The sequence below is a fragment of the Balaenoptera borealis genome (genome assembly GCF_965194805.1).
Source record: "Balaenoptera borealis genome assembly, chromosome: 20".
In the NCBI taxonomy this organism is placed as follows: Eukaryota; Metazoa; Chordata; class Mammalia; order Artiodactyla; family Balaenopteridae; genus Balaenoptera; species Balaenoptera borealis.
Genome location: NC_138879.1, coordinates 41,230,762 through 41,251,552, shown reverse-complemented (window position 1 = coordinate 41,251,552; position 20,791 = coordinate 41,230,762). Strand labels below are relative to the sequence as shown.

The 20,791-nt window shown below is 57.3% G+C and overlaps 1 protein-coding gene across 1 annotated transcript in view; it reads left to right on the top strand.

Moving 5' to 3' along the window:
* The window catches only part of TMEM132E (transmembrane protein 132E), a 58,537-nt gene extending 41,414 nt beyond the window's left edge, over positions 1 to 17,123 (top strand). Inside the window, exons 3-9 of the mRNA XM_082371451.1 lie at positions 704 to 850; positions 1,113 to 1,305; positions 1,969 to 2,112; positions 4,562 to 4,767; positions 6,588 to 6,876; positions 7,847 to 8,038; positions 8,964 to 17,123. Of these exons, the coding sequence (XP_082227577.1) occupies positions 704 to 850; positions 1,113 to 1,305; positions 1,969 to 2,112; positions 4,562 to 4,767; positions 6,588 to 6,876; positions 7,847 to 8,038; positions 8,964 to 10,019 (2,227 nt within the window). The 3' untranslated portion in view covers positions 10,020 to 17,123. The remainder of the gene's footprint in view (positions 1 to 703; positions 851 to 1,112; positions 1,306 to 1,968; positions 2,113 to 4,561; positions 4,768 to 6,587; positions 6,877 to 7,846; positions 8,039 to 8,963) is intronic.
* The last annotated feature ends 3,668 nt before the right edge of the window (positions 17,124 to 20,791 follow it).

The window sequence follows — 20,791 nt, the reverse complement described above, 5'->3', positions numbered from 1 at the left end:
CTGAATGTGAATATGAGTTAAATCAGTCATCAGAGATCTTGGGCTGCATTAATAGGAGTAAAGTATGTAGAATTAAGGAGGTGATAATCCATCTGCTTTAGTTAGTGTTAATTAGAGCTGAAGTGTTGTATTTAGTATAAGACACTACACCTTATGTATTCAGAATGTCCAGAAGAGGGTGACTAGGATATGGGCGACTTGAAACTATGGCAAAAGAGCAACAAATTGGAGGAACTGAAGATTTTAGGCCTGGAGAAAAGAAGACTCAGAGAACTCCTGCTCACCTCCCCAGGTGTCTATTCAGGTGGAAGAGAGTTGTCCTCCCTTCCCCCAACAGAACCCACAGCTGTTCTATTTCAGCTACATACAGGGAAGAAGTTTCTCCTTTTAGGGACTTTCTAAAGATGTAATGGGATGTGTGCAGAAGTAGTGAGTCCCCTGTCACTAAGGTATGCAAGTAGAGGTTAGGTGAATATCTGGCAGAGATATAACAGAAGGGACTACAGCTTCCACTAGGGCCAGAGGTTGAAGCTACATGAGACCAGATCTCCCAAATTAGTTTCAGGCTTTGACTCTATAACTCAGGGTAACTTACTCACCTGCTCCCCCTTCTCCCAGCCCCAGCCTAAGGATGGTAGGCAGGTGGGCAGCCCTTGGACCCCAAGCTGACCCTCTCCCTCTTCTTCTTCCTGCTTTGTCCCAGGGTGAAGGCCAAGAAGGGCGTGACCCTTCTAGGAACCAAGTCACGGAGTGGCCAGTGGCACGTGACCTCGGAGCTGCTGACTGGGGCAAAGCATTCAACAGCCACCGTGGATGTGTCCTGGGCCCAGGGCACACCGCTGCCCCTCTGGTGAGCCAAGGTGGCTCCTCTGCCCACCTCTTTGCAGGACAGCACCGGGGAGGGGTGGGGGAATTCTTGACGGAGGAGGCCAGGCCGGCGGAAGGGCTGGGGCGTACTTTCTGGGGACCCTGGAGGCCAGGCTGGGGAAGGCTCAGAGGGCCCCCGGGGAAAGGCCACTGAGGAGGGCTAGGGTCCTCAGCGAGGGTTTCGGAGCTCCTGAGCTGCTCCCAGCCCTTCCTCCTGGGCTCTCCTCCCTTCCCCCACCACGCAGGGAGGACCAGGGGCCCCTGGAGATCCTGCAGCTGGACTTTGAGATGGAGAACTTCACCAGCCAGTCAGTCAAGCGGAGGATCATGTGGCACATCGACTACCGCGGCCACGGTGCCCTGCCTGACCTGGAGCGGGCTGTCACCGAGCTGACGGTCATCCAGCGGGATGTGCAGGCCATCCTGCCCCTGGCCATGGTGAGTGCACTCACAGGAGGCAGGTGAGCTCTGCGCCTGGTGCTGGAGTGGGACAGCGGCTGCTGAGGGGCACGGAGGTGGGAGAAGTCACCATGGAGGGGCCGCTTGGGAGGGAGGGGGGGCTTCCTGGACGAGGTGACCATGCAGTGGAGCCTTGAAGGTCCCATGGAGGAGGGGATCGTTCAGTCAGAGAAGATGAGGAAGGTGCTTTAAGCAGGGGATCTCCTGGGCAAAGGTGAGGTGATGGGAATGGGAATAGTTTGTTCAAAGGAGCAATGGGTTTAGGAAGAGTGCCTTGGAATGATTGCCTGGGACCAGCGCAGGCGCACATGGAGTAGCCAGGCAAATGTACTGGGCATTACTCTGAGTCTGGAGGAGCATGGAAGATGCTGAGAGGAGATGGTGGAGGACTGGGGAAGCATTGTTTTCTGGCAGCAGAGTGGGGTAGACCCTGAAGGCTACCACCGGAGTCCAAGTGAGCAGAGCGTCTGAGAAGGCACGCGAGACCGGCTAGATGCATCTGTCTGCCCGCGTCCCCACGGGAAGGATACGCATCTGAGGAGTGGGCACAGCTGGGAGCTGCCGGGGCTTGGCTGGTGGTCCTGGGAGAGCAGGGGCCCTCAAGCAGCTCAGCAGAGCCCCGCCCTCCTCTCTTCCCTGCAGGACACAGAGATCATCAACACAGCCATCCTGACTGGCCGGACGGTGGCCATCCCTGTCAAGGTCATTGCCATCGAGGTGACCGGCCTTGTCCTAGATGTCTCTGCCCTGGTGGAATGCGAATCTGACAATGAGGACATCATCAAGGTGAGCTTCCTGGAGGTGGGGGAGCCTGGGAAGAAGGCCTCAGGCCTTCCGGGGGAGTGGGACCCCAAACCAGAGGGGAATTCACATCCCAGGCAGGTCCCCTTGGTAGGCAAGAGGAGGGGAAGTGGCAGGGGGTGAGGGGAAGAGCATCCCATGTCCAGCCTGAGCAAGGGGAGGTCCTGGAGGGCTTCCTGCAGGAATGTGGAAGAGACCTTTTGGCAGGCTGAAGGGAGAAAGCAGCATTGACAACTTGAATTCAATCCCCAAGTCATTACTGAGCCCTTGCTGTGTGGCAGACACCGGGCAAAGCAATAGGGGAGGGCGTCCTGGGGGGTCTCAGAGACATGCCCTGAACCTGGGTGCTGGTGACCAGGTGGAGGAGATCCAGCCCAGGGAGGAAGCCTCCAGAAGCTCATGAGTTAGGCCAGGAGTGAAGGTTGTGTAAAAGGACCCACTCCAGGAACACCCACCCCAGCCCTCCACCTCCCAAAGGCCTTGCCCTGAGCTCCTCCCCAGAGGCCCACCTCTGGGCAGTGGGTCCTCCACAGCCCAGCAAACAGGACGTTGATCTGACTTGATTGGCCCGGTTTGCTACCTCCCCAGGAGGGCCTCCAGATTTCCTCTGGCTTTGGACAGTGGTCAGATGCGGGGAGGAGGCAGTGGGGCGGGCAGTGATGCAGGAGGGCATCCAGCCCTGGTCCCTGTGGGATGGGTGAGCTGTCTGCCTTGCCAGCCTCCAGCTGGTGCCAAAATCAAATAATTGGGCAACAGAATCTGTTTCCTGTTCCTGTAAATCCTTCAGCAGGGGGAGTGGGGATGTCGGTGTCCTCCTCCCTCCCTGGGAGTGTGTGCTTTCTCGCTCTCTCTCTCTCTCTCTCTCTGCTCTGCCCTGGATCCCTTCTGGTGTCTGGAGCCCGAGGCTCACCTCCTCCATCCCCCCATCCAGGAAGAATGTCACCCGAGTGAGCCAGAGCAGACGGCTTGGTACCACACACCCACGGCCTCCTGAGGACTAGAAGCCTTGCCAGGCCCCTGGGGCTTGCCACTGCTGACAGGCTGGGACCGGGAGAAATGGGCCTGCTCCCGAGAGCCCTCACCCAGCACCTTCCTCTACCACCCAGACCCCCACACCCCCGCCCCAGAGCAGACCAGAACAGTCACCGTGGCTTGGATACCAAAGGGAATTAGCAAAGATTCGAAATGGAATTTGTTTCCGTTCTCAGTGAAATACTCTCAGGTTCTTCCGGGAGTTTGCCAGCATTCTAAATGGGATTTGCCAGCCTTCAGCTGGAATTCTCTGCCTTCCCAAGTGGGAAATGAGCATTTCTAGCAGAGCCACCGTCCCACTCCTCTCCACCCACCCCCTGAGATGATTAAGAGAGCTCGAAGGAGTTTGGGACCGTCAGGGGCTCATCTGCACAGATGAACCACAGTCCCAGCCCCTCCCCAGCCCCACCAGAGCCTTCAGGTCGTCATCAGCCCATAGGCTGCCTGATAGACCCTCCTCCAGACTCAAGGATGTGCACCCGGGGGCGTGTCCCAGTAGGAGCGCCTAAATGCATTGCACACAGGATTCACTCCAGGTATGCCAGGCGTGTGCGTGGGCACTTACACGGACACCCGTTGCATCTGCCCTGAAGTACTAGCAGGGACACCGCTGTGCGTGGGCACAGCTACCCACCAAGATGTGTTCAGTGAGCATATGCTCATCCAGGGAGCCGTGAAGAATGCAAGGTGGTGTCCAGGTGGGCATGCATCTGCAAAAGCTGCCCCCGTGGGTGGCAGTTGTCCACCTGTCTGTGCTTGGGGTTCTCTGGTCCTGAAATTTCCTCTCCCTTTCCCTCAGTTCCACCCCTGGCTGGAGCAGCCCCCTCCCGGAAATTAACCAGCTGCCCATCTGCCTGGGACCACTGGGCCAGAGGCACCTTGCAGGAGCTGTGGGCCTGCCCCTTCTCCCCACCCCCTCCACCTCGACCTCCTCCCCGCCCAGTCGCACCCCAGTGTCCTGCTCAGGACAGGCTACTCCTGTGTACTGTGGAGGACTCTACCCATCAGACACCTGCTCCAGAGCCCAGGCGGTCATGCTGGGGAGGAGAGCCAGCGCTGGGGACCCTCAGCCTGAAGACTCCCCCACGGTGTGGCCTGGCACATCAAAAGCAGCCCCTTACAAAAATACTGGCACACTGGCTTCTTGCCAGGGAGCAAAATCCTCCCAAGGTAGCCACTAAGAGGTGATCTCTGGAGCAATGGAGTGGAAGCTGACACCTCCCAGAGGAATTAAATTAGGGGCCTTCTCCCACCCAGCCCTTCCCCTTCAGCCTCCTGTGACTGGCACTTTCTCTGTCCAGTGGCCTTCTGGCCTTCCTTGTCAGAATGAAGTCCTCTGCACTGCCCCACAGGATGACCTGTAGGGCAAGACAGGCCAACCAACCTCTCTCCCCCTCCCCAGGTATCCAGCAGCTGTGACTACGTGTTTGTTAGCGGAAAGGAGTCTCGCGGTTCCATGAACGCCAGGGTCACCTTCCGCTACGACGTCCTCAATGCCCCCCTGGAAATGACAGTCTGGGTGCCCAAGCTGCCCCTGCACATTGAGCTCTCGGATGCCCGCCTCAGCCAAGTGAAGGGCTGGAGGGTACCTATCCTTCCTGACCGGAGGTATGGCCCCTCCAAACACGGCAGATGCTGGGGATACTCATGGGTGACACAGCCCTGGCACAACGTCTGATCTGCATGTGTGTGTAAGGCCCTAGGTGTACACAGTCTGCAGGTCGGTTATGCAATCAACAAACTTATTGAGCAGCTACTGTGTGCCAGGCACGGATCGGGGCAGGGAGGGGAGCAGGTAAGTGTGGCCAGAGCCTGACCCAGCTGAGCTCTGGGTCCATCAGGAAGCCGTCTTATATATACCATGGAGCGTGGTGGATGAAGGAAGCCCTGAGTACAGGGAAGCAAGTGGCACAAAGGAAAGAACCACCTCTTCCTCCAGAAGAAGTCAAAGCAGGCTTCCTGGAAGAGGTGACTCCAGAGCTAAGTCTTAAAGGATGAGTGGAAAGGAGTTGGCTAGGGAGACAGGGTGAGAGCAGTCAAGCAGCAGACAAAATGGAGCAGAAACACCAACACAGGTGCTCACACACCTGTACACGCGTGCCCCAGCCTGGGCACACCAGGGGCACACTTGTGAGTACATCAGCCAGGCACACGGTGACCCCCACTGGGCTCCCTCGCTGGGATACATGTTCACACACCCGGGTGCCCATCTGTGGGGCAGGTCCATGTGTACTCAGGACACTCCACTCACCCACTCATCGCTGCTGGAGAGAGAAGCCAGCAGGGAAGAGAAGAGAGGCAGAGTGACAGGCAGCTAAGAGCGGGAGGGGCGGAGCTGGAGAAAGAAGCAGGCGGCCTAGTGAGAGTTGGGATCAGTTCAGTTCTGCGGAGATTTGGAAAAGCAAGGCAGCATAAACCAGAGCCTCTTGAACTTGTGCGCGACTTGCCCAAGGATGCTGTTAAAATGCAGATTCTGATTCTGTGAAACTGGGATGGGGCCTGTGAGTCTGCATTTCAGGCCAGCTCCCCGTGAGGTTGATGCTGCTTTGAGTAGTGAAGGACATAGTGAACTCTGAAGCCAGATGGCTTGGGGTGAAATCCTGACTGCTATTTGCTAGCTGGGTAACCTTAGGCTACTGTGCCTCAGTTTCCTCATCTCTAAAATGGGCACGTTAACACTTAGCTCAGCAGATTGCTGTGAGGATTAAATTAGTTAACACAGGTAAAAGAGCCCTCTATGTGAATGAATATTCTGGTGGTTAATCCTTCTGAAGCACTAGCCAAGCGCTGGCCACACCCTTCTCTCTCTCCACAGCCCGCTTTCCTGGGTGAATCTCCTGATTTTTGCATTTTTGGCAATCTGGATAGGCTGAGAATTCCCCAAATTGTCAAGTCCTCGTTCCCTTTTGCCTGCCAGTTCCTCCCTCCATTTATCTGTCTCCTCTTGCATTTTACTCTGAGCAGCCAGAGGAAGCCAGGACACACCTCCCACACTCTGCCTGGCAATCTCATCAGCTAAATATCCAAGTTCTGTCTGCCACACCACTGTAGGACACGACGTAGCTAAGCCTCCTGGCACTTGAGCAAGGATCACCTTTGATCCAAGTTAGAGCTGAGCCCAGGGCCCAGCAAGTGCTCAGTGCTGAGAAAGAGCCAGTATTTGCTAAGATTTGATGCCAGCTATTCACAGGTGTGGGCGCAGCCAAGCAGGGGACACGGGGTGGGGTGGGGAGTCAAGAAGGTACCTTTCTAGGAGAGGAAAGCCTGGGACTTCAGCCTCCAGGCTTGTCAGAGACAGAAGGGATGGGCCAGGGAAAGCCTTCCACCCACGGGAGCCGGGGAGGGGCTGGCAGGGCAAGAGGGAGGGAGGGACTCGTGCAGGTCAGAGCCGGGCTGGGGAGCCCTGACTCCAGGCCTCCCCCACCCAGATCAGCCCGGGAGAGCGAGGACGAGGACGAGGAGGAGGAGGAGCGCCGGCAGAGCCCGAGCCGCGGCTGCACCCTGCAGTACCAGCACGCCACCCTGCAGGTTTTCACCCAGTTCCACACGACGTCGTCGGAGGGCACCGACCAGGTGGTCACCATGCTGGGCCCAGACTGGCTGGTGGAGGTCACCGACCTGGTCAGCGACTTCATGCGGGTGGGTGACCCCCGAGTGGCACGCATGGTAGACGGCAGCACGCTGGCGGGGCTGGAGCCAGGCACCACGCCCTTCAAGGTAAGCACGGGGTGGGGGGCGGGGGGGGGCGGGGCGGGGCGGGGGCGGCGTGCCGGGAGCCTTGACACAGACGTTCCTAAGACAGCATTTCCAGCGCCTCGGCCTCGGGGAGCAAACCCAGACGGGCCCCCAAACACACTTTCTTCCCCCACCTGCCCTTCTGCTTGAAATTCTACCATCGAAGGTCAAGAACCTTGGCGAAGCTTCTCCCTCCGGGCCTCACCAGCCTCTATCAACCTTGCATGGCTCAGTGTGGCCCCTGAGAGAGCCGTGGCTGAGGGGGGAGGAGGTGGGAGGGCCCAGCCAGCGTAGAGGCCAGAAAAGGGAATTCTGGAGATCTGGGGACTCAACTTTGACCTTCCTCCTTGATAGCTGGGTGCCTGGGTAGATATCATCCATCTAAGAGACTATAAATAGTGACCCAGGGGCTGAAATCTGCCTGCAGACATATTTTGTTTGTAAAAAGATTGACCCAACCGTTTAAAAATTGGGAGGTTTCTCATTTTTTAAAAAATGTAAATTTCTGGTTTTAGAAAATATGAATCTGGCAGCACAGGGTCTGCATTCCTGCCTGGCAATCATCAGCTGGAGTCAGTACTGCTGCCTTTTTTTACCTGAGCACGAGTTCTCCCATTTGCCCCAGTGCCCACCACTCCCTTTTGTCTCCCTGACATTGAGGCTGACCATCAATTGTGACTTATCACCCTACGGCAGGGCTGTTGTTTTCTTTAAAATCATCTGTCTTCCTGCCTGGCTCCTGTGAGCCTTTGACCCTTGCTTGGCCTCTGGACCCTGGTTCCCGGTTGCAGACCTAAGGCAGAGCCCAGGAGTCCTGCATCCCAATCTGCCCCGCCCCCTGGGCTTCTCTTCCAGCAGCGCTCAGATTCCTCCCTGTTTGGGGATTTGGCGGGGGGGGGCGAGGTGTCCTTCTCTCCTGGCTCTCACCCATCCCCGCCCCACCCTGCCTCAGGTGGTTTCCCCCCTGACGGAGTCCGTGCTTGGGGAGACACTGCTGACAGTGACAGAGGAGAAGGTCAGCATCACACAGCTGCAGGCCCAGGTGGTGGCCAGCCTCGCCCTGTCCCTGCGGCCCAGCCCCGGGAGCAGCCACACCATCGTGGCCACCACGGCCGCCCAGCAGACCCTCAGCTCCCTCAAGCAGGTAACTGGATGCCCAGCGGGCCAGCCTGGGGGCTTGGGGTGTGGAAGGAGGACTTGCAGGTTCTGGCCACGAGCCCCCCAGATTAGGGCTTTGATAATGGAAGATCGATCTACCCTTTGTGCCCTGCGCGCCTGCCCTACGCCATGCCCCACCATCTGCCCGGGAGTCTGGCCAAGGTCTCACCTCCTGCACCTGCCATGGTGAGATGCTCCTGCTGAAGGTTCCCACTCCTGCATTCTCAGAGGGCCCGTCACTTCCGCCTCCACCCCCCGGAATTACCCTCACCCATCTCTGGACCCCCAGCTCTAGCCCCCCCACAGATACACCAGGGCACTGGCTATGGGACAAAGGTGTAAATGTTACAGGTGGAGGCACAGGGAGGGAGAAGGTGGGCACTGAGCACCGAGCCAGAGGTCAGGACACAGGATTCCTCTGCCCCAACGTGCTTTGTGACCCCAGGCCAGTTGCTTGTCTCTGAGCCCTGCTTCTTCATCTGCAAGGAGGTCAGCTCTCAGAAGGTTTAACAAACAGAGGACAGGCCTGGGGTTCAGTATGTGTGCGTTCTCAGTCTCCACGTGCCTGCTGGGGGTGATCAGGCATGGAGATACGGTGTGACTCCTGCAGCAGAAGGGACCTGAGTTAGACCCAAGGCAGAATTTACCATCAACTCATCCGGGGGAGAAGGGCGAAGTGGGCAAGGACGTTCTCGGGGCAGTACGGGGCCATAACTCCCTGTACTGAGTTGAGTGGGAGAACTCCCCCTCAGATAACCATTCCCGAGCACCCACCGCCTGCCAGGCACTGTTCCAGTACTGGGAATACAGCAGGGAGCCAGAGCGCCTCGGCCCTCACGGAGCTCAGGACCCTGCAGGGAGGCCAGCAGGAGTAGATCTCTGATTCCTGTCCTCTCCTCCTCTTCCTCCAGGAAGCCCTCCTGAGCCTCTGGCTCTCCTACAGCGACGGTACCACGGCCCCACTCTCCCTCTACAGCCCCCGGGACTACGGGCTGCTGGTGAGCAGTCTGGACGAGCGCGTGGCCACAGTGGCCCAGGACCGGGCCTTCCCACTGGTGGTGGCTGAGGCCGAGGGGGCCGGGGAGCTGCTCCGTGCGGAGCTCACCATCGCCGAGAGCTGCCAGAAAACCAAGCGCAAGAGCGTGCTGGCCACGACCCCTGTAGGCCTGCGGGTGCACTTTGGGCGGGAAGAGGGGGACCCCACCTACGACTACCCCGGCCCCAGCCAGCCAGGGCCCGGCGGGGGCGAGGACGAGGCCCAGGGAGCTGGCCCGCCGGGCACTGCCGGGTCCCCGCCCGAGGCCGTGGGCCCGGGCACCGCCAGCCCGGCGGTGCCACCCACAGAAGATTTCCTGCCACTGCCCACCGGCTTCCTGCAGATGCCGAGGGGGCTGACGGACCTGGAGATCGGCATGTACGCGCTGCTGGGCGTCTTCTGCCTCGCCATCCTGGTCTTCCTCATCAACTGCATCGTCTTCGTGCTGCGCTACCGGCACAAGCGCATCCCGCCCGAGGGTCAGACCAGCATGGACCACTCTCACCATTGGGTGTTCCTGGGCAATGGGCAGCCGCTGCGGGGGCAGGGGGAGCTGTCGCCACCCGCCAGCAACCCGATGGAGACCGTGCCCGCCTGCTGCCACGGCGACCACCACAGCAGCGGCAGCTCGCAGACCAGCGTCCAGAGCCAGGTGCACGGGCGGGGCGACGGCTCCTCGGGCGGCTCGGCCCGGGACCAGGCCGAAGACCCCGCCAGCTCACCCACCTCCAAGCGCAAGCGGGTCAAGTTTACCACCTTCACGACGCTGCCCTCGGAGGAGCTGGCCTATGACTCGGTGCCCGCCGGCGAAGAGGACGAGGAGGACGAAGAGGACCTGGGATGGGGCTGCCCAGATGTGGCGGGCACCGCGCGGCCCACTCCGCCCCCTGACCTGCACAATTACATGCGCAGAATCAAAGAGATTGCGTAGGGGCGCCGTCCCCTGCCCGCCACGGCGTGGGCGCTGCGTGGGACCCAGCCGGGACCCAGCTCACACTTGACGTGGACCGGCTGAAGTGGATCTTATACTTCGGCCCCTGCAGCTTTGCTCCTCCCGGAAGGCCACCTCCTTACCTCACACCTTACCCTCCTCCACCCCCAGAGGTGGAGGTGCCTTCCTCCTGGAGCTTGCTAAGAGGAGAGCAATCCCAGCCTTCCTTCTACCCTTTCCAACCCTCCTCCCGTCTTAGACAGCCCCCCTGCCCCAAGACGGGGGCAAGGAGGCCAAGCTTGGGCCGAGGGGCCACACAATGCCCTGCCCCATCCCCCCACGTCCCCTGCTTCCCCCTGTGTGGGGGGCTCTGGGGGGTCTTGTGTCACAAGCTGCACAAAGACTTCTCAAACCACTATTCAGGGATTTCTGTCCTGCAGGGTGGGGAGGCGGCAGCTGCCTGCCCTGCCAAGGATCTTGCTGTGGACAAAACATTTGGGGGGCAGGGGATATTTGTAGCATCTGCTGGCTTCTGGGTGCCCCCCAGTTCCTTCCCAGGACCTGGGAGCTGACTCTCCAGAGGGGTCTGGGGCCAAGCCAGGCGCCTCTCTGAGATCTCAGGACTCCATCCTGTACCCCCAAGGGCTGTGGGCAGGCCCTCAAGGGGGAGGAGTCCTTGGTCCACCCCAGAGCACTGTGGTCTGGGTGCCCGGGAGCCCTGGGTGCCTCCCGCCCACCCCTCAGCAAGATCAACACTACGCCTTAGCCGCCCCTCCCGCTCCGCCGAGCACGCCTTCCTCTCTGCAGGGGCAGACACCCACCCCCCTGCCAGGCGGAATCCGGTGGGCGGGGGAGAGGGCACCAGGCAGTGCTGGGAAGGACCCTGGGAGGAGCAAGGCAGAAGGGAGCCCGCGGCTCCCCTACCCCATCCCCCAGCCACCCCTCTCTCGGGTTCTACCCACCACTGTGTTGGATTTTTCTTAAGTAAATGGAGGCGACCAGACTGGGCGGGGGGGCATCAGCTCCCGGAGAACAGGCAGTACGTGGTGGTTGGCTCTGTGTCTCTTCCTTGCGTGCAGGCGCGTGCATGCACACATACACACACACACACACACACACACGGAGGTCACGCTAAATGACATGAGATGGAAACATGGCTGAGCCACCTGCGGTCCTGCTCCTCCTCCTCCGACATCCAGCCAGGTCCCTTTAAACCCTATGGTGCTGGGGGGATGCTCACCTCTGGGGATAGAGGACTCGCTGAACCAGAAATGTGCCCTTATAAAGAGATGCCTCCTCTAGGAGAAGGGTAGGAGGGTACAGAAAAAGGAGAGAGGTGAGAGGGTTGTGTGCACACCTGAGCTCACTCCAGTTTCCTCCCCTGCCTCAGTCCACCTCTCAGAGGGCACCCCTCCTCGTCACCATCACCACCTCCCAGGGAGGCCTCGCTTCTCCAGGGATTGATGGAGACAGTCTGGGGGTCTCCAAGTCAGAAAGCCAGGCAGGAAAGAGAATGGCTGTTGGGGGGCTCCTCCCTGCTCGGTGGGCCATGGGGTGGCCCCTCGCCCCTCATGGCTTCCCATGGCCCTGGGAGACCTCTCCCCAGCACAGGCAACAGCCCCAGGGACCACAGGAGACCTGGGGGGAGGAAGAGCCCGGCCAAGGCTGCCCGGCCAGCCTCCAGTGCCCTGGACAGGTGGCTACGGCAGCCAGCATCTGCCCCAGAAGGGACCAGGGGCAGGACTAGTGCTGCGTTGGCACCTGCCCCAAATAGCTGTTGCCCCCACAGAGAAGGAAGCCTGCCTGTCACGATTCTCTGCTCAACCGATCGGGGCAGCCCCGGGGCTGCCGTGAGGATTAGATGAGATCGTGTCTGTAAAGTGCTGTGCGCGGTGCCCAGAAGCAGACAAAGTTTCTGGCACAGACCCTGGCACACAGAGATGCTCAATAAATAGAGTTTGTTGCATCCAGGTCTTAATGTTCAGGTAAGACGTGGGCCTGAAAGAAAGACTTGAGATGGGCCAGCTCTGCCCAGGATGTGTTGGCAACAGAGAATAAGTGTAGCTCAGCGGCAAGGAAGCCGGGAGCTGCTGGAAAGCCGTGCAGGGCAGAGCGTGAGGGCTCTCCTGGAGTGTCCAGGGCATCAGGTACCTGCTGTTCAAATGTGCCCTGACGGTGCCCTCCTAGAGGGTCCTAGGGGGCGGGCAGGGGGGCCCTCAGTCACTTTTCATCACCCGTGGTGCCCAGAATTGGCAAGTGCTCAATGAATATTTGCTAACTCAAGTTCAGACGCAAACTATCAATGGCTTCCCTGTTATCCTTCACTTGGTGATTTTCCATACTCTGCCACCTCACCACTTATCTGTTCAGTGTTCCAGAGAGAGATGAGGAGAACATAGGTGTGTGTCAAGGAAGGATGAACATCCCAGCTTGGGTGTGTGTGCACAGGAGGGGTGCTGGTATGAAAGCTGGAAAGTGGATCCAATTCATTTATTCAATGCATTAAGCTCCTACTATGTGCCGGCTCCTGCCAGGGAAAGAGGAGGCAAAACCGTGGGCTTGTCGCCAAGGAGCCCCAACCCCGCGGGGAAGATGGACATAGCGGCTGGCCACGGTCGCCTGGGATGATCGATGATAGAGCTTTGCCCTGGGTTGGTGGGGCGCAAAGAAGGGAGAGGGAGACATACTCAAACTGAGTTTGCTGAGGACAAGGCCAAGGACATTCCCGGAAGGGAGAATAGAGGGTGCGGAGGCCCAGAGGCTGCATACTTGACACCATGGGGCTTTCTTTGGCTGCCTTGTCTCTGCACGTGCTTTCCCCGTGCCTGGGCTTTGGGTCCCTGGCCCAAAGGGATGATGGAGGAACACACAAAATGTATACGCCAAAGAGTGGAGGCCAGAGGGAATATGGTGGGTTCAAAATGGATTGGGGAATCAGGCTTGACTTGAGATTCAGATCATTTCCCTCTTGCTGGGTGAAGGAAAGAAGGGTGCGAGGGGCAAGGGGACCAGTTAGGAGGATGTTGCAGCAGAAGGACAGTGGCAACAGAGAGCTGGTGGACACAGTGGCATTCACTGCAGGATTTGCCAACTGCGTTATCCCACGTGGGAACGAGGGGAGGACATCAGACGCTGCTGACACCAAGATCTCCTTCCCAAATGAACCTCAGAGAACACACTGCTCCCGGGAAGACCTCAGAAGCGATCCTAATGGTGGTTGCCATCATCCATGCTTTCACAAACGGGGAAACGAGGACCCCGAGAGGGGGAGCGGTTGGTTGATAGTCACACAGCGAACCTAGCAGCAGGGCCAGAGCCCTGCCTGCCGCCCTGGCTTGCAATTTGTGTCCCTTTCTCTTCATTCCTCACCCCCTGTCCGAAGGCAAGAACTCAGAAGCAATTGCTAGAAATGGCGAGACCGGACCCTCACGCGGTTCAAGAGGCAGGAAGCTCGGAGGCAACGAGGCAGGACATTAAGTTAACAGCCCCTGGAATGGCCCTGGCGCTGAACTCCTCTTTAAAAATTTGTCTTCAACCCCAAAAACGAATCAAGGGACCTTGTAAAGAATAGTTATTGACAGAGAGCTGCTCAGGGAGCGCCAGGGAACCAGGCCCCTGAATCAGCTTGCTGGCAAAATGAGATTTCTCCGACAGCGGGGGCAGGCGACGGCAGAGCCGGGGTGTGGAGAAGCCGCCTTGAGCCTGTCCCCTGCCCGAAGTCAGTGCTCGGCTCGGCTCCCCGCCTCACCCCCACGCCACCCAGGACGTGCCTCCAAACCTGTCTTCAACAAATATTGACAAGCACCTACTATGTGCCAGGCACTGTGCCCCCCTTAAGAGAAAGCTTCAGGGAGAAAGGGAGAGACTTGGAGCCAAGCTGAGAACATGGCAAATACAGTATATGGGCCAGGAAAGGAAACTCTCATTTAAAGGGATAAAACTTCCTAAGACAGGTTGGCAGGGACTCCTGGGGTCTGACGGTGCCTTTGCCGTGTGACCTTCAGCCAACACATAACCAGCTCTGGGCCCTCATTTCTTCACTTGTATAAACATGGAAGTCATCACTACTAGACAGTATTCAGTGACCTCTCTGAAGGAGCTGTGCTGTTTTAGCACCTGTACTGCACAAAAGTCCAGGGAGATAGGAACTACTAACTCTTATTTCATAGATGGGGAGACAGGCACACAGAGAGTGATGGTAATTTTCCCAGGGTCTCCAGCTTAGAAGTAACCTCCGGGCAGCTACAAACCTACCCTCTTTCTGCTACATCCTGAAGCAACTCATGATGTCAGCAAGTGAAGGGAAATGATGTTGGAGAGATTGGAATGTGCGAGGGGCATACAGAGGGGCCTCTAAGGATCTGATGAGCTCACGTGATGGGGGCAAGGCTGTGGGGCCCCCATTTAAGGTACAGACCATGGATAGGGTTGGGGGGCAGATGGAACACAGTGAGCGCTGTGGCCTCTCCCCCATCTTTAGAGGGAAAACACCCCCTCCCCTACTAGAAGCTCCACCCCCAGCTGACTGTCACAACAGACAACCATCCAACCCTCTCTTGGTCACCTTAGGAGCAGAGAACCAGCAGGGCTTTCCTGAGCAAGGTGTTGAGCTGGGCTTGTTAGGAGAGCGAGCAGCACAGACAGGGAAGTGGGTGTGAGTTGCACCTGCCCTTTCCCTTGGGATACTGGCTGTCCCTTCAGCCTCTAGAGTATAAGCAAGAGAAACTGGGAAGCTGAGGCCATGCCTTAGGCCCCCACCCCGGCCACGGTAGCACAGTGAGTGTTTATTAAATCCTTATTGTAGATCAGTCGGAGTGCCAAGCACAGGGAAAGCAGGAGGATTAAATAGCCATCACTAACATTTCCTGAGAGCTCACTCCACGCTAACCATTTTATATCCATCATTCCGTTGAGTCTTCACAATAACCAAGTAAGGTAGGTGCTATCATTATATCCATTTTATAGATGACAAAACTGAGGCTCAGAAGTTATGTAACTTGTCTCATGCCACACAGCAAACAAATAGCAGCGCCAGGATTCATACCCAGGTTACATTGGCTCAAGTCTCCTGTCTTCCCTCTGCCCAACACTGCCCTCCTCCGTGGGGATCGGGAGTTCAGAGAATGATTCTGACAGTGTCAAGGGCACTGGGCTGGGAGTCCAGGGCCTTGGTGGGGGTTCTCTCTCTACCAGTGACTAGTTGTGTGGCCACGAGCCTGGCACTGCCCATGTCTAGAACAACCCAGGACCCTCAACTAGAATCCAGGGCCAGATGGCCCCCTCAGTGCCTTCAGTCTTAATGGTTTTCTGGTCTGCAGGTGTGAAGCCCAAGGCACCGCCCAGCCCTGCTAGTTTCCACCTTCCACCCTCCACCCTCTTAGAGATGCTGTGGGCAGGAGGCGGGTAACAGTTTCAATGGTCCTCAGCGGTTCTCCAAGCTTTGCCAGCTTTGCCATCCTCTACTTGATGCTGCCACTGGCAGCTGCTCCTGTGAGTTTGGACTTTGCCAGATTGTGGGGCAGGGGTGTCCATAGTGAAGGAGCATGGGGGGATGGGAATGGTAACCATCCCTGTGTCTGCCAGAGAAGCAGTGTGTCGCAGGGCTAAGACAGAGCTTGAAAGTTCAGCTTGTGGATCCTCTGCCCACAGGGAGTTCCCAGTCTGATGGAAGAGACCCAGATTCCGTTCCACGGGAGCTCCCAGTCTGATGGAAGAGACCCAGATTCCGTTCCACGGGAGCTCCCAGTCTGATGGAAGAGACCCAGATTCTGTTCCACGGGAGCTCCCAGTGTGATGGAAGAGACCCAGATTCTGTTCCATGGGAGCTCCCACTCTGATGGAAGAGACCCAGATTCTGTTCCATGGGAGCTCCCAGTCTGATGGAAGAGGACTGGGCCCTGTCCTATAGCAGCTCCCAGTCTGAGGGGGGAGACTGACACACCCAAAGAAATGCCACCATGCATTCAGTGAAACATACGAACAGGTGCTAATAAGTGCAAAGTAACCTAGGTATGCACTTAGCCCACAGAGCAGAAGAAGTAAAGTAAACGTGGAAGCTGGGAAGTTAATCCAGAAAGGCAGCCTGGACCAGGGCTGTAGGTGGGTTGAGGGGAGGCATTAAGAAGGGTCTACCAGATGGCCAGGAATTCAGAAACAAACAGTTGAGGGTAAGGAGGTGGGATGGATTTACTCCGGTGGCTGGGGGATGGAGCCCCACAGGGCCCTGGCTAAGAGGAGTGGGCGCGGGAAGCGGGGGAAGGGACCCTCCCTCGGGTGACCCTGGAGAAGCCGTGGGCTGCTTAGGAGAGAGCTGCTGGGCTCCCAGTGCCCTGGGTCCCCCGCAGCTGCAGCGTGACCTTGCACGAGTCTCTGGCCCGCCTCTGTGAGAAGAGGGGTCTGGGCGAGATGCTCTCTGAGGACCCTCCCCGCACTGACCCTCCGTGCCCCCATCCAGAGCCCAACCGTGAGCCCATCTATCAAGTGGATTCAAACACAGAACTCAAAGTGCCTGCCAGGACTTCCCCGGGGCACAGACGGGGCCTCGGCCCCTGGCGGAGTTCCCAGCCCCATGGGGCAGGCCACTATGGGGCTCCCAAGAAGAACAAGGTCAGAAGGGCTTGAGCCCCAGTTCTGCTGCCATCTTCCTGTGTGACCTCAGGCAGCCCCCCAGCCCTCTTTGGGCTTCACAGAAGGGCTGGAGGTGCCCTTTCCCTCCCAACCTTCTGCAGTTCTAGAATGACTTTCTTTCTCCTCCATTGCAAAAGCTCCCAACAGGCCTCCTATGACTTGTACTGGGGCAGGGGCTCTGGGGCTGCTTCCTGTAGCTTCTCCCATCAGGAGGGGTCCTGCCCGTTAGGACAGTTGATTGGGAGCAAAGGAAAAGTGAGCAGTGTCCTGGGAGTGGACCCCTGTGCTCCTACTCTATACCGGAGCCAGCAGCCCAGCCCTGGCCCTGAAATGGACTCCACCTGCACACCCCCACCCCAGGCATGTCAGGGAGGAGGGAGGGTGGAGGGATGCCGTCGGTGGGAGGTAGCGAGTGAAGGGTCCTGCATGCCTCCCCCCTTCTCTGCCCCTTCTTATCATGTACACCCTACAGCCACCTGGACGCACACAGTCCGCCCCTCCAAGGGGCACAGAGGGTGAAGCCCACCCCTCCCCTGATGGGATGCAATTCATCAGCATTGACAGAAGCTGGGATGCTGTTCCAGGGCCTCCTCCCTCACACACACTTGCCCACGGGGTCCTTCTTCCACAATCTCTTCCCCGCCCCCTCCGGGCTCCGTTCCAGATTCCAGATCCCCTGTGAGATGGCTCTCTATCAAGGGAAGGGGCGGGCCCAGGGGAGGGGAGCTGGACTGTGGCTAGCCCACCGGGCAAGGACCACATCCCCCAGGGAGGGAAGAGAGGAAAAGAAGGCGAGGAAAGAACACTCCAGCAGCTGCAACATCTCGAGGAAATCTCCAGTGATGCCAGAGCCGCGGGGTGACCCTCCGCACCAGCAAACCTTGCTTCAGGAACAGACACAACAAAGCACCAGATGCATCCAGCAGTTAAAGTGCTGCCTTTGTTAGAAGACAAGGAACTGGGCTCTTGTGGGCGGGGCACGTAGAGCACGTGTGCACACGCTCCTTACACGCACACAGAGCGCGCATCACAAATGCACTCTCTCCGAGCAGCCTTACTCATTCACACGCCTGCCAGCCTCACAGGTGTGCACAAGCAGGGGCATGCCCCTCACACACACACACACACACACACACACACACACACACACTCCCGACATGCACACGTATACACGTATGCATGTACACTGTCAGCTGGAGCCAACAGCTCCAGTGCAGTAATAACCAGAAGCAGCTAGTGCTTGATCACATGATAGGGCAGAGCCCACACAGCCCCTCCACCCTGCCAGGAGGGAAGGCAGAGGTCACGGGGGTGGGGGCCAGGTCCAGAGCTGTGAGTGAAGGATGGGTGGACCCAACAGAGAGAGGTTGGAATAAAGACAGATGGCACTCTGGGCTCTAGTGTACCCATGGGGTGTCTGCAGACAGGGGCAGCTGCCCATCCTATAAGTAACCTTCAGGGGTGGTGGTTTGTATAGAAGCTTGTTGGAAGGAGGGGGGTGGGTCAGGAGCACATTTACCCCATACTTAAAACAATAACTAAATAGTCTCACAGCACTCTGAAGAATACCCATTTACATGCAAGCCATCGCTGAGTTAATTACAAAGATTCTTATCTGTTCATTAAAGCAGACTGGAGGACCTTCTATTTGGAAACACTTTGCAGTTAAAGGGACTATGTTATTAACTCTAATGAAATGATTTATTCTGGGCCTGTGCCTGGTGAGGTAGAACCAGAAGCCCTCATTCAGAGGGTGTGCCCTGGCTCCTGGGCTGACATTCTTTGCATGGAAGCCGGGAAGATTTCTGGGAGGAAAGGGACAGAGATCCTGGAGAGATTATTAAAACACCTGTGGATGGAGAGAGCCCTGCTGAGGCTGGCTGGGAGGAAAGGGCACCCCGGGTGACTTGGGGGTCACCCTAGCCAAGCTGGCCTAGCACGGAAGCCAGTGGAACTGACTGCACCCTGATTCAGTTCCCTGCCTATGAAATGGGGATTCAACAGCACGTACTTCAGAGGGTTCTCGTGAGGAATAAATAAATTATTGCCCGTGACACCCAGGTAGAGGGAGCAAGGTGGTCTAATGAGGCTCCGTCTCAGGCCAGGGTCCGCCACCAGGAGCGTCTCCTTCCCAGTGTGGAAATGTAACCCAATGTAACAAGCTCAGGGGGTCCTCCCAGCCTCCAATCCAGCATCCCAGCTTCATCCAGGGGCAGCTTGACCCTGGGGTGGCCCTGGGTGTAGGAGGCAGCTGAGGGTACTCCCAGGTACGGAGGGCCCAACGGCAACAACAAGGAACCAGGATTCCAGCAAGGGTGGGGCGAGCAGGGTGGGGAACTCACAGGGGAGAAGGGGCGCTGAGAAGGGAGGGCCCGGCTCAGGGGAGGTGGACCAGGTCTGGGGTCTGAATTCAAGCCTGAGAGCGGGCCTGTTAGCTGGGGGTTTGTGATGGGCTCAGAGAGTCCACGACCTGTTGAAATGGTACATGAACTTGAGGTAGGTATGGGCAAGAGTTTAAGTCATCACTCCAGGCCCTACGCACCCCTCCTTCACACTGTAGGGTCCCAGTAGAAACCTCTCCCCAGGTCACACCTAAAGGGGGCATTTCTACAGTCAATGAAGCCACTCATCTCAACAGGGAGTGGAGGTCACAACCAAAATAAAATGGGACCAAATCTCCAGCCCCAACTGGCCCACAAAGGATTCCCAGATTAAATGGAAATGAATTGGCACGTGATTCTCTTTGGGATTCTCTATGCTCTGGGGCCGTCTGCTAGAAGGGGAGGAAGGGGCAACAACTTTGATTCTTCTCCACTGGGGACCCACGGAGGCTGGAAGGCAGCCCCAGCTGGTCCCCAGCCTACACAGTGGGCAACTCCCACATTTCCTGGCCCACCCAAACCCACAGCCACTAGGCAGGCATGACAGGAGCTATCTTCAAAGGCCAGATTGGAAGAACCCTACCTTCGACTGTTCAGGCTCACCCCTACCTGTGACTCAGTCTCCTGTGAAAAGAGGTTCTACTGTCTCACCTGGATTGTTTCCCGGGGGGGGGGGGTAGGATGGAAGAATGGGAAGGAACAAAGTCCAATTGGCCAAATAGATAGAAAAAGGTATTAGGAAGGTCAAAACTTCCTTCTGGAAACAACACAAGGAGGACTTGTGCTGGTAAGGGAGAAAACTCAGAATCTAGCAAAGACTCAGAAGCAAGAGAAGGTCCTGGGGATTTTGGAAATTCACCAGGGTTCTCCCCCTGAGCTCGTGAGCAAACTGGGAAGGCAGACATGGCCTAATAAGACTTTGGACTGTATCCCAAGGTCAACGTGCATCACTGGAGACTTCTACAGAGTGGTCCAGGAAGACTGGGTTTTGGAAAGACGGCTATGATGCAGAGGGATGAGGAAGGACTGGGGCCCAATGAGCGATGGAGCTATGCTAGGTGTCAACTGAGGCCAGGAATGGAAATGCTTTCCCAAACAGCTCTCTTGAGGTTCTCAAATCCCTCCTTTCAATTATTTATTCCTCTAGATTCCCTAAGGTCCAGACCCCCAAAAGTCTTTTTGCCCTGGGATAGTCATATCATTTAGTAAGAAGAAAGGACTTTGGAATTAACAGGGTGGGTTTGATTCTTGGTTCGGCCATTTACTTCTTGCAAGTCACTTCAAATCAGTATCTCAGTTACTCAATCTGTAAAACGGGGCTGAAGTGGGCCTCTTCCCAAGGTTCATGTGAAGATCGATGATCTTTTCCACACAGTCTTAAGGCACATAGTAAGTGCTCAACAGATGTTGGAATATTACTAGCATGTCTTTAAATTCCCAGCACATGACCCATTACCACCAGCACCGGGAGGAATCCATTCCAATCTTGGAAGAAAACAAGACCCAGGGCAATGGAATGATTCGCCCAGATTCCTGGAGTACATTGATAAAGGAGCTGGGATTCGAATCCAGTTCTCCCGACCACCGTCCCATCTTCCCAGCTGCTTCACTCCCAGGCGGACTTGACCTTGAGGTATTTCGGTGAAATGACTGCCCCTCATCATGCTTTCAGACTGTGTCAGTTATCAGGTCTAAATCCAATGCCTTCTCGCCACCTCTCCCCTGATCACAACCCCATCTTCTCTCTGTCAGGGAGCATCTGCT